This window comes from Aplidium turbinatum, chromosome 13, assembly GCF_918807975.1.
Source record: "Aplidium turbinatum chromosome 13, kaAplTurb1.1, whole genome shotgun sequence".
NCBI classification, from domain to species: domain Eukaryota; kingdom Metazoa; phylum Chordata; class Ascidiacea; order Aplousobranchia; family Polyclinidae; genus Aplidium; species Aplidium turbinatum.
The window spans coordinates 23,830,369-23,843,104 of NC_137484.1; the positions used below are offsets into that span (position 1 = coordinate 23,830,369).

Sequence of the window (12,736 nt, forward strand, 5' to 3'; positions counted from 1 at the left end):
ATGCAATTGTTAAGCAACATCGCAATACTGCTTAGTGTTGTGGGACTTTGTAGGGCTTACACAGCCGCTAGCTGCCCCTCAACAATACCGGAATGGAGTAGGGTTGATTGTTACCCAGAATCTGGGTCTACGGAACAGGGATGCAACGCTAAGGGGTGCATGTGGTGTGAGACGAGTGTCCAGGGGCCCCCTTGGTGTTTCTACGACGACGAAGCCCCAGCGACAGGTAATTTTAATCCACACTTTGCAGATGTGCATGAACAATCGACACGACACGATTCATTCCAACAAATGTATCATGTGGTTTTAAACATCTATTTTAAACTGTTAGGCTTGGTGGCCGTGCTTAAATTTACTTTCATCGACGTAGCCTATCCTTTAAATTTACATCGCACGTTTTAAACTTCTGTGGCTTTGCCGGCTTTTCCTTTTGTTGGTTTTGTTCCCGTAAACTATTGGTAACTTTATCATTGCTGTTGTTTTCCGACAAAGAAAATTAAATTGAATTGAATTGGTTTCACTTTTATCACATTTTTATGTCGTTAACATTAGGCTATTAGTTTTGGCTTAATTATCGCTTAATTATCGTAAATGGCTTAATTATATCGTAAATGGCTTAATCGTAATGGCTTAATTATCGTAAATGGCTTAATTATCGCCAGCTATCAATGATCACATATTGCTTATGTTTTGATTTTTGTTCTCTTTTTATATGTGCTTTTTATTTCGTGTGTATGCTAGTTATTGTTTATTTGCTCCATATAGGCTACTGTGTTTCTTTCTGTGTTCATTTGTTTATTTTATCAACCTTACTTTACCTTTGGGCTTGGTTATGGGCAGAGATGTACGTATACACCGCAAATTCTACGCCGCAGACTTGCGGCGTAGATTTTTTGTTTACGCTAACGCTTGCGGCCACATTTTTTTGGATAGTTTGCGCTTGAGGCTACGCCGTAAAGTTTTCGCGTTTTTTTAGCGCATAGCGTCAACGCATACTTTTTAATGTCTTTGTTTCGCTACAACACGCCAATACCTTCCAGCGCTGCAGTTGAAAGAATGTTTTCAATGGGCAAAGACCTTTTATGGAACCAAAACGCAGCAAAATGTCAGATGAACACTTTCAGATGCTTGTGTTTCTTCGTGGAAATTCAAAATAAAACTTGTTTGTTTCGAGTAGTTCATACCGTGTGAATATTTGGCACCTAGCAAACAAAATGAGTTTACGTAACGCTAGTGTATGCGCTGACGCCGCCAACTTTTTTTACAAGTTACGTTGACGCATACGGAGTATAGTTTTTCGAACGTTTGCGTTTACGCTGACGGCGTCAATATTTTTTGTTTGCGCGTACATCACTGGTTATGGGTCGAAGTAACACAAAAGAAAACTGAATGATTCTTTATCTCAGAAAGTCCATCGAATGGAGAATGCGCATCATGCTCCTCCTGCAGTAATAAGGTTGACTGCTATCCTGATCCAGGATCCAGTGAAAGTGGATGCTACTCTCGTGGATGTCTCTGGTGTCCTTCCAACAATGCTGGAGATCCTTGGTGCATCATCCCAGATGGAGGTATGAACGTTTGACGTCGCTTTACGAAGATTAAACGCAAAGCGGAGTACAAACCATAAAGTTCACCAACATTAAAAATGGTTTAACGTTGAAATTTTATTATTTCCTCAATTGATCGCAAACATAAATAATAATAAATTATTATGAGATATCTATTTTTATATATTTTTGTTCACGTTCTTATCAACTTCACAAAACCACTATAATTTTTTCAATAATATGACTATAAAAAGGTCGTTCAAGTTTCGAACCCGTGCCCTCTAGTTCACTACAACGATAACAACTTCAATTTACTTCAGGAGCAATAGGCACCATACCTCCGCCTACCAGTGGATGCGCGACTGATATCCCTGAAGAAAACCGAATAGATTGCTGGCCGGGTGGTGGCGCCACAGAGGGAGGGTGTGTGGTAAGTTATGTTTTTTGTTTATTGTAAAGGGCAGTTAATTATTTGTTTTGTAATAGATTGAGTTTCGCTTTTAGTAGCACGATTGTTGCTTACTTCGCAAACCCTAACCTAAATGGACCCTAACGTTTTTTGTCTTCGGGTGGTTTGTTTGAGGTTTGGATAAGAAGACGTTATGGGGTTTTTCTGTTTCCTGCTTTCTGAAGTAAACATAACTTATTAGTTGTGTGACATCATAGAAACATTAAGAAAACGTTTATTAGTCATCATGGCGACGGCATGTTTTTATTTGGAAGTTTTCAATGGTTTGTTTTTGTTATCACTGAAACTTTGGTTTGGAATTTTGGTACTTTTGACGTGTGTTGCTTGAAACACGTGTTCATCACATTCATTTTCATCATTTCCTCAACGATTAGTCACTGAGGATGAACACTACGTTTTACTGTCTTTGTTTGATGCTTATATGAGAAGACGCTAATGTGTTGTTTTTCTGTTTTCTTTTTTTTTCTTGCTTCTCCCATAGAATGGGTAAATCATTACAGTTACACATGACCTTACAATTGTTAGTTACACATAGAATAGTTACACATGACCATTGTGCGGCAACAATAACTTAATTGTTCACCACCATCGTTTGTAGGACGCGGGATGCATCTGGTGTGAGAGCAACAGAGATGGAACTCCCTGGTGCTTCTTCAACACGACCAATCTTCCAGAAGGAATAGCCGATGAGGAAAGAGTGAATTGCATTCCAGAGGGAGGGTTTTCTCCCAACACTTGCACCGAGAGAGGTTGTGTATTCGCGAGTGCTAACTCTCCAAATGCTCCAATGTGTTACTTTCAGGTAGACAAAGGAAATTATTATTTTTAACTTACAAGATAGCCTATGTTCTTTGGAGTAGCCTACTAACATTGAGTTCCATTAAAACTACCAGGGAGAATTATATCAAAATTGTTCACGTGTTAAGAATGCAACTGTCACCCAAAGGAATTTATTTTCATAAGATTTAAAATCAGATCCTGAAAGACTCAGAATTTAAACCCACACTTCGGTATGAAGTTAAACGTCATCGTTTTAATAGAACAAAAACCTATGGCAGCATTATCTGTTGGGCGATATTGCACTGAGTGTTCAGCCATTGTTGAGATGATTGAGCCCAGTCTACCAAAAGATTTTCAAGCTTTATCTAAACTGATTCCTGTCGTTTTTCTTGCCCAGAACGATAAATATGGCTACTCTATGACTGGCGAACCAACAACGACATCTAACGGATACCGAGTCGTCCTTGAAAGGATGCAAGGTGGCACTTTATTTGGAAATGACGTTAATACTGTGACATTGGATGTGACCTTTGACACTGCCTCAAGGTAAATGACGTATAAATTAAACAATGTTTTCGTCGTTGGTCGTCGTCGCATATACTGCATAGAGTCCTATATTTATACACATATAAGTCAGTTCAGTTGCAATCTAGATAGGCCTTTCAGTTATTTACTGATTTTAGCAAAACGATCTAATATATTAGTAAACGAAACCAAATGACGGTACAGCATTTAATATGACAAAAGACTTAAAAAATTGCGAACGTTTTTTGCTATACATCTATCTTCTGTGAAGAGTTTAATAAAACTGCTTCACATTGCTCAAATATGGAATGGTTAAGAATAATTTTTTAAGTTTGTTTCTCAACGCTCCCAATTTCCGAAAACTCTTCATCGTTATTGATACTGTTATCGGTATCTGTAGTTGTATGTTAATAAACACCGCCCGCCCATTAGCTCAGTGGTTGCGCGCCCGGCTCAAGATCACGCGGCTCAAGTTCGACTCTTGTGGTGTGCGCTTGAGCAACGCATTTCAGGATTGCTCTCCATTCAGCGGCATCAAGTGAATGGAATAATTCCCCGGCAACAACACTTCAACAATCGGAAAAATTCACTCTGCCAATCTCAGTGACCGGCCTTGTGTCAAAAGCCTCTACAAATATACGAAACTACAAGGAATAACCAATCAACGTTTTGTCAGTCCGAGGATAAAGATTCATAAACCAATCAACCAACCAGGGTGTAATAAATTGGTAGGCATAATTGCTGAAGGAAAGGAGGCCGAGAGAAAGGAACTGGCCACATAGGCGTAGCCAGGGGGGGCGAAAGGGGCCATGGCCCCCCCAAATTTTCCAAGTTTGGATTCCGAAGTTGAGCCCTTTGTTGAAAATGTAATAAAATTTGTAAAAATTTATAACGTTTCCAAGACATCTGGCTATTAACACCCCCCAGGACTTGTTTTAGACACACAGAAAGACACCGATAATTTTTGCAAATCGTAAATCGCGCAAAGTTTACGAGATTTATGTTTCTTTGAACTAATTTGTGGAAGCAATTTCAGAATGGCTTACTCTGTTGGGTTTTTGTGTACCGTAGTTATTGAGTTTTTGTGTAGCTGAGTTTTTGGTGTTTTCTAATTTTAGCCGCAGTTTTTGCCCGTTCGTGTGTAAGAGCTACCTTTAATAAGTTAATAGCTGTTTATCCGCTAATAAACTTCATACAAATATTACCCTAAAAATGTTTCCAGAAAGCGCTATAATCCATTATTTGAGTGTAATTTTTCAAAAATTTTCCGGGGGAGCATGCCCCCGGACTCCCTAGAATACACATGCCTTCGGCACGCTCTGACCCCCCACCAGTTTCATTGCTTCCCTTGCTCAACCCACCAGGATACGCCACTGCACATCAAGTGGCGATGGCTTAAATCAAACACTTTGTTGTTCTCTTCAATTCATCAAATATTTGGCCCCCCCCCCCCCCAATTTTTTTTTCTGGCTACGCCACTGACTGGCCACCCTACTCTTGTTAGTGCCAATGGCTTAGTATAATGAGAACCTTATCTTCTCATCCCACGATGCTTGGATTCAAGTATGGGACTCACATTTACCTCTTTTTCCAACTCTGCATCTAATCGGCAGACTTGCACTAGGTAGGGATGTAGCCTACCAGTAGTGGGATGCCGTAGCAGATAAGGCGCTCGCACTCCAATCATGCAATCTTGGTTCGACTCCAGGCCTAAGTTACTTGTTGATAAACACCGCTCGGGATGTGATAAACTGGGTGGACGTTGTTGCTGAAGGAAAGGCGGCTGAGATCAAAGAGGTTTTATAAACAATCACGAAAAGGTCATGATGTAGTGCTATTCTCAAGCAACTGGTTGAGCAGATGAACAACTTGATTTTTCATCCATGACTTGTCTATCTAGTGTCGGAGTCAGATGAGAGCATTGTTGGTCACATGTCTTAGGTTGCTGTTGCCACAGGAAGGGGGGGGGGCGTTTTGTCTGAATTTCCTCCTTCCAAGGGTGGGAGTTTGTTGGGAACTTTCAGAAGGAGCCGGGGGCTGGAATTGCATGTCTAGTTTCCTAAGTTGGTACTTGCGGAACGACCACGTAAAGGTAGGCCTATACTTGCTTTCGTCCTCCAGGTCATTGCTGACACAAGATGTGGAAGCCGTGCCACCTTTTCGTTTGCCTAGCGACGTTGCTGCTGCTTGTAAGATTATAGCTTTCTTAATAATATAATATTAATATAATAATGTAATATATTATAATTAACGTAAATATTTATGTGTTTATGTTTAAAAATAAAATATTTATGTCCACAGATTGCACATAAAGTTTTACGATGAGTCCAATGACCGATTTGAAGTTCCTTTGGAAATAAAAGGAGCTGATCCAACTCCGCCATCTAACCCTCTTTATGAAATTCAGTTTTTCAATGACCCATCATTCTACTTTAAGGTGGGGGCCAATCTCTTGGAGGTCACATTTTGAAAAAATTTGTAAGAATGTATGGATACAGAAGTATACACTTAAAACGAAATCAATAATTTTCAGCTGTTCCATGATTGTCTGAGTGGCATCAGTGCCAAAGTTTGAAGCTTTTTAATAGATTGAGTTTTGCTTTTAGCAGCATGATCGTTGTTTATTTCACAAACGACCTGGTAGTAGCAGTTTGTAGTAGTTGTGGTACTAGCAGTTTGTCACGAGCTTTCGGGACACAGTTCCATAGTCATGTGTACTGACGAGCGATTGTTTGTTGGTTTGAGTTTGTATTTTATATAGTTGCTGTTAATTTAATGTAGCCCCCAACTGAATACACTCACTAGTTTAGGTGTTCATCAGGATTATCATCTGTTCTAGCAGTAGTTGCAACGTTCATCTGATGAATACAAAAATGAAAGCAAAAACATACAAGTTGTTTTATTGCTTCACTGACGTTTCGCGAACCATGACAATGCGCATCCTCAGAGCGAACAATTTACAAAATAAAGTTTAATGACCTTTTGTTATCTTTCAATCCCGAAGGTGATTCGTAAGTCTTCGGGGACTGTTCTACTGGACACCTCGTTGGGCGGTTTGACCTTCAGTGACCAGTTCCTCCAAATCGCGACCCGGGTACCAACTACCACCATGTATGGCTTCGGAGAACAAGAACACGCTACGTTCGCGGTAACTATGACGTCATAATGCGCCGTTGACACCAGATTGCTGGATATTAATATCATAGTTTCCTGTATAGTATTATGCTTATAGTTATCCAGCACATCAATTCTGGCACTTGGTTCACGTACATTCACCGGTTTGTGCATGTACCGCGGTACGTGCGCATTGTATGCACCGTCCCATCACTTTCCTCGTGATTGCCCCATTTGCAGAAAAGCAACATTCTCCTCAGGAAACAAAAGTCTTCGAAACGAAATTTCACACCTGCTTAGAGTTTTCAAACTGTCTCCATGTTATTAAAACCTGCAATTGATTTTTGTTGCTCGTAAAAGAAATAACTTGGGTAAGGCTTGATTTTCGTTTCAGAATGAGTTCGATTGGGGAACCTTTGGAATGTACGCACGAGATCAGCCCCCCGATCCAGGGGCGAACTTATATGGAGTTCACCCCTTCTATGTCTCAATAGAAGACGACGGAAACAGCCACGGGGTCTTCTTTCTCAACTCCAACGCACAAGGTACCCTGGAGTGAGGTGCTGTGGTGCCATCTAGTGCATGGTTGGACAACTTTGCCTGATAGTGTCCAGTTCCTTTGAGGCAAAACTGCCACCAAAATTATTACAAGACCTCAATTGTCAACATCCACGCTAGCAGAAGGTCGAAGAAAGCTGAGAGTTTGAAAACTTTAAGAAACCAGTTGACTGCTTTCAGTAAACATTAAATGTTTCCAATAAAAGTTAATAGCGATAAGTCCCGACGATGAGTGAACGTTTTCCGCATTTCCAACGTTCGATTTGTCTTTTCTTATTACTTTGAGACCTGGTTTTAAGTGGCCACTTTGTAGGCTACATAGCAACTTATTTTGGATTATTTTTATAAGTATATTTCCCAATGTAGACGTCGCCCTGACCCCTGCCCCAGGGGTGGTCTACCGAACTATCGGGGGAGTGCTTGACATCTACGTGTTTCTCGGACCGGAACCCAACGCTGTGGTGGAACAATACTCGACCGCTATTGGGCCCACCTTCCTTCCCCCTTACTGGTCCCTTGGATTCCAGTTGTGTCGCTATGGATACGGGAGCTTGGATACGGTGAAAGAAACAGTAGCCCGGATGGATGCTTACGACATTCCAATGGTAAACACTTGGGTCAGAAATAAATAAAAAAATGTTTTTTAGCGGCTTGCCTCTCGAATTTATACCTTGTCAACGTATATTTTACAATAATTTGGAAAACTTCAGATCCTGTCAGTTATTTTCAAACTATGAAAATCAAATTTCACGACGTGTTATCACTCTGAGGATAAAGATATTTGTACAAAATATAAAAAAATCTTTGAACTTTCTCCAGGACGTGCAATATGGCGACATTGATTATATGGACGAGCAACGCGATTTTACTTATGACCTCACAACGTACGCAGGACTGCCTGATTTTGTGCACAAACTGCATGATGACGGAAAGCATTACATCGTCATTCTGGTAAGATGTCTTCAAGAAACTCATTGGAATGTCACAATATGGAAGTTATTTCCAGTTGAAACAAAAAGTTCCAGAGTCTAAATATTGCGAGTTAAGAAAATGCTTCATTCCATGATCCAAACTAACAAACGATTGGAATGTCTCCGTTCAAAACCTCCAGTACAAATGTTCATGTTTTGTCTGGTGGAGTTCTGCTGCATAGCCAAGAGGTTAGAACGTCTGCGCAACCCTCGAAAGGGCCTCAGTTCGACACCGCTCCAGAGCACGCGGGTGTATCTCGACAAAAACACGTGGCATGCCTAAATAATGTGAACAGCTCACTCGATGGCCATATCTCCCTTCCCTGTTTTCAACTGTAGGTTGAAACGACACAATAATATGACACAATAATAAAGTTATGACACAATAATACATTTTGCGCAAGAAAAGTTCAAACAAAATTTAACAAAACGCTGTAGCGAGTACAATAGTACATTCATGATTTGAAGATTTTGCTTTATTCTCAAAATAAAACAAAATTTTCATTGTTGTTTTTCTTTTTGATACAAAAATTCTGATGCAAGTTTTCTCACCTCAGAATTGATCACTTTTCTTATTTGGCCTATTCTTTCAGGATCCGTGCTTAACCGAAGATGACCCCCCCGGTAGTTACCCCCCTTACGACGAAGGTGCGGCCATGAACGTCTACGTCACTTTATCAGATGGGGTCACCCCACTCTCTGGAAAGGTAAAAACAAAATGTTTATAATTTGCAAATCTGACCTTCAAATGATACGCTAGATGTCGCAAAATAGTTTCTCTATTCTAAAATTTGCCCACTGTTTCTCCCTTTTCTAGGTCTGGCCTCCCGGCAACAGTGTGTTCCCCGACTTTACCAACCCCGACACTGCCACCTGGTGGACCAATCAATGCAAGGCCTTCCATGACGTCATCAACTTTGACGGCCTCTGGATTGTGAGTAGCAGTTCCAGTCTGTTTTAAATATTTTATAGTGCATAGAATATTGGCAATCTAGTGTATACAACACCCCAGTCAGCAAAGGTTAGTAGGGCCCACTTGGGCTGCATATGAGTTACCCACATTGTATTGCGTGGGCCCCAGTACCTATGTGTCCACGGTTTGCAGAAATGTCCCAAGTGGGCAGCCCACCTACGTCTAATGGGTGGGCAGCCCACCATGAAACCATTATTAAAATGTAAACCGCCGTCGCATTGTATCGTTGTATATATTCAATTTTTATGATTATTGCACTTTAATATAGCATAATGGACCGGTGCGAACGTATATTTTATAATTTTTCATCATGGTGGGTAGCCCACTTCATGCCCACATAAAGCCCAGAAAGTTTATTTCAAGAAATGAAAATAAATTTCCAGATACATTTTCATGATATGATAACATTATTAAGATAAATTCAATAAAAGATGTCGGGAATCGGTTGTAAAGAAAAAAATATGAAGTAGGCCGCGCACTTGGGGCCTAATCGGAAACATCAGATAAACACACCTTAAGCCCACAAGCCCACGAATGCCCATGGAAATCCCACGTGGGCCCCACGAACCCTTGCTGACTGGGACCTGGAGCAGAACTACCTCGGAAGGAATGGGTGAAGCTCAATTGCTTGCGAATAGGAGTGGACCGTTTCAATAGCAATAAGTTCAAATGGGGCCTCGCCGACTCACCATCTTGTGCATGCGGCTCAGATTTTCAGACTGCATATCACATTCTCTACCAATGTCCTGTAGGCTATGCCGATCCCAGGATAGACATTGTACTAAAACCCGTTATTCTCATTGTCTCCTTACAGGATATGAACGAACCCGCGAACTTCGGCACTGGAAGCATCAGTGGTTGCGAGACTAATAACCTCAATAATCCTCCTTACATGCCAAGTGAGTTGGTTTGATTCTTTATTCTCAGACTGACAAGTCCTCTGATAGGTTATTTCTGTTATGGTTGCTAGTAGCGACAACCCTTTCAAAATATAAATAAACAATCGCCATTTTATTTGTATACTGGAGTTAATTTCATTCGTTTTTGATTTTTTTTAATCAATTTTGATTTGAAAAGTTGCAAAAATATTCGATGCCATCCCTAAAATTCGAAAGATTTTTAAAAAGAAATAGCCGCTTGGTGGTGCAAAAGCGTTAAAGATTTAACTTCGAAACATTTATTAAATTTATCGAACTCACCTCCTTCTTGGGATGGAGACAACAGCAATTTAAATCGCCCAAACTACACCACCAACATTACCACACTCACATCCAACCTAAACACAATATGCGAATCAACAAAAACTGCATATCACTTTTACCTTGACAAAGTCAAATTAATTCCTACAAAGCAACAAAACAGATGGCAGCACATTGCTGGAATGAATTGGAAGGAAGCCACTTTAACAAGTCGAAATTCTGCCACTGCGAATGACTACAATGCAACCGCCAACCAATCAGAACATGTTATAAGAGGCTACCGTCCAATTGTGACCCTTCTAGCACTCATCCAGAGAGTTAATGCTTGTTTTGGACTTTATTTGGTAATTACAGAAGAAAAAGAGCAATAGCAGTGGTGGGAATCGAACCCGCGTCAATGAAATGACTACTTTCTAGCCCTAACCCTAACCCCTAAGCCAACCAGCTGACAAAAAAATCCATCACTTAATTTGCTTTCTATCATCTTCTTTTCGCCATTTTTTACGTCACTTAAACCGTAGCTTATGATTGGTTGGCGGTTTCATTCTAGTCAAGTTTAGTGGCAGAATTTCGACTTGTTAAAGTGGCTACCGAATTGGAACCTAACGCGGTGGGAAAACATTTACAAATCAGTACCCTACAGCTCGCTAGAGAGCAAACTACGAGCATTCCAAATAAAGCTGAACCTCAGAGCAATTGTGACCAATGACGCGTTGTTTGCGTTTGGTCTGAAGGAGAGCAACCTCTGTATATTTTGCAAAATTGCTACAGAGAATAACTTTCATTTGTTTTGTGAATGTCATGTTGTAAAGAATTATTGGGAAGATGTTTTTTCATGGATCTCAGCAAAACTGAGATATCCTGTGATAGCTAATGACCAGTTGATTCTGTTTGGAACTGTGAATTCTAATTTGTTGAATTGTTTACTTTTATGCGCACGATATGTTGTTTATCGATGCAAATATGCCGAAGCTAACCCGATAATTTCCCAGTTTATTCAAACAGTAAAAGAAACTCAGCAATCAGAGCGAGTGATCGCCGTAAAGTTTACGAATTTGAAAAAACACCAATTGAAACGGAACCACATGGCATAGATAGTTTGTGAACTAGAACTTGCATGCATCTTGCTGATGTGCTGATGAATACAATATCTTTGTGTTTGTTATCTGTGTTGTTATTGTTGTGTAATAATAAAAAAAAATAGAAATAAAAAAATAATAAAAAAAGCCAATTCCGATAGAATTTTTCAACAAAAACTGACGTTTACAGAGATCTGGGGAAACACTTTGGCTGAAAAAACGATTTGTCCTGATGCGAAGCACAAACTGGGAAACCATTATGACGTACACAATCTGTACGGCTGGAGCCAGTCTCAAGTCACCATACAGTAATTAATCGGTTTTGTTTTCGCTGAATTAAAAGAATGTTTGTTTTTTGTTTAAAAAATTACTTTAAATCAATCTTGATTGTTTATTTACCTAAAGAGGCGTTGAACCCCTGACTCCAGATGCTTCGCCAAAATTGATAGTTTCAAGTTTCCATTTGTAAAGTGTTGAGATGGCTTCCACTCACTAGGTGTTGTTGAAAGAAAAGTTGTAGGTAATCTTTGACTTGGCTGTCGCTGTGACACTGTGTGAGGTCTAACTTAGTTGCTTGGACATTGTGCAGCCAATGAGTGATTAACTGAGCTTTCACAAGCAACCTTTATATTCACATAGATCCACGCAAGCGTCGACAGGAACTCGTCCATTCGTTGTGAGCCGAAGCACCTTCCCCGGTTCCGGCCAATGGGCGGCCCACTGGCTGGGCGACAACAATTCGGACTGGCGAGATCTAAGGATGTCAGTGATTGGAATGCTGGAATTCAACCTTTTTGGAATCCCTTATGTAAACAGCAATTTTCAGCTTTGGCACTTTGTTGCGCTTCACTATTGTTACGTCGGCATGACGTCACATCAGCGAGATAAAACGACGCCATAGCTTTTCTGTATTCAAGAGGCCTCCATGCCTCAATTGAAGTCAACGTTTCTACAGATTTCCAGCGCATCAGACTGATTTGACGTCTTTGTACTTTTATGAGGTCACAGTTTGATAGAAACGGGTTCTCCGGGATCAGTGACGTCACATGATTAGTCATAAAAAATAGTTTCGAGGCAATTTAAACTGAAAGCGACTTTGAAAGAAAACATTGAGGTTTTGGATTGTCACGTGACCTATAAGAACGCCATCTGTCCAATCAGCAGTTGACAATAAGTTTGGTGTCTGATTCTCAGTAACCACAAAGTTGCTTTGGTATGGGGTTGGTTGTAATTTTGTTGTTCCTCAGGTCGGGGCTGATATATGTGGGTTCAATGGTGACGTTAATGAGGAACTGTGCGAGCGATGGATGGAACTGGGGGCTTTTTACCCCTTCTCTCGAAACCACAACGGAATTGGGTACAGGGAGCAAGATCCAGCAGTGTGGGGCGATGAGTTTGCAAGCAGAACAAGGAATGTTTTGAGAACAAGATACACACTTCTTCCCTATCTGTACACTTTGTTCTACGAGGCCCATGTCAAAGGTGAGACGAAGACGTCTGTTAAATAACAACATATTGTTG

The 12,736-nt window shown here is 40.5% G+C and overlaps 1 protein-coding gene across 1 annotated transcript in view; it reads left to right on the plus strand.

Moving 5' to 3' along the window:
- The window catches only part of LOC145782468 (lysosomal alpha-glucosidase-like), a 19,109-nt gene continuing 6,373 nt past the window's right edge, over window positions 1–12,736 (plus strand). Inside the window, exons 1-16 of the mRNA XM_082594260.1 lie at window positions 1–226; window positions 1,407–1,568; window positions 1,868–1,977; window positions 2,615–2,818; window positions 3,194–3,342; window positions 5,623–5,758; window positions 6,326–6,469; window positions 6,830–6,980; window positions 7,360–7,598; window positions 7,813–7,944; window positions 8,558–8,671; window positions 8,782–8,898; window positions 9,752–9,836; window positions 11,406–11,523; window positions 11,855–12,023; window positions 12,463–12,697. Of these exons, the coding sequence (XP_082450386.1) occupies window positions 1–226; window positions 1,407–1,568; window positions 1,868–1,977; window positions 2,615–2,818; window positions 3,194–3,342; window positions 5,623–5,758; window positions 6,326–6,469; window positions 6,830–6,980; window positions 7,360–7,598; window positions 7,813–7,944; window positions 8,558–8,671; window positions 8,782–8,898; window positions 9,752–9,836; window positions 11,406–11,523; window positions 11,855–12,023; window positions 12,463–12,697 (2,491 nt within the window). The remainder of the gene's footprint in view (window positions 227–1,406; window positions 1,569–1,867; window positions 1,978–2,614; window positions 2,819–3,193; window positions 3,343–5,622; window positions 5,759–6,325; window positions 6,470–6,829; window positions 6,981–7,359; window positions 7,599–7,812; window positions 7,945–8,557; window positions 8,672–8,781; window positions 8,899–9,751; window positions 9,837–11,405; window positions 11,524–11,854; window positions 12,024–12,462; window positions 12,698–12,736) is intronic.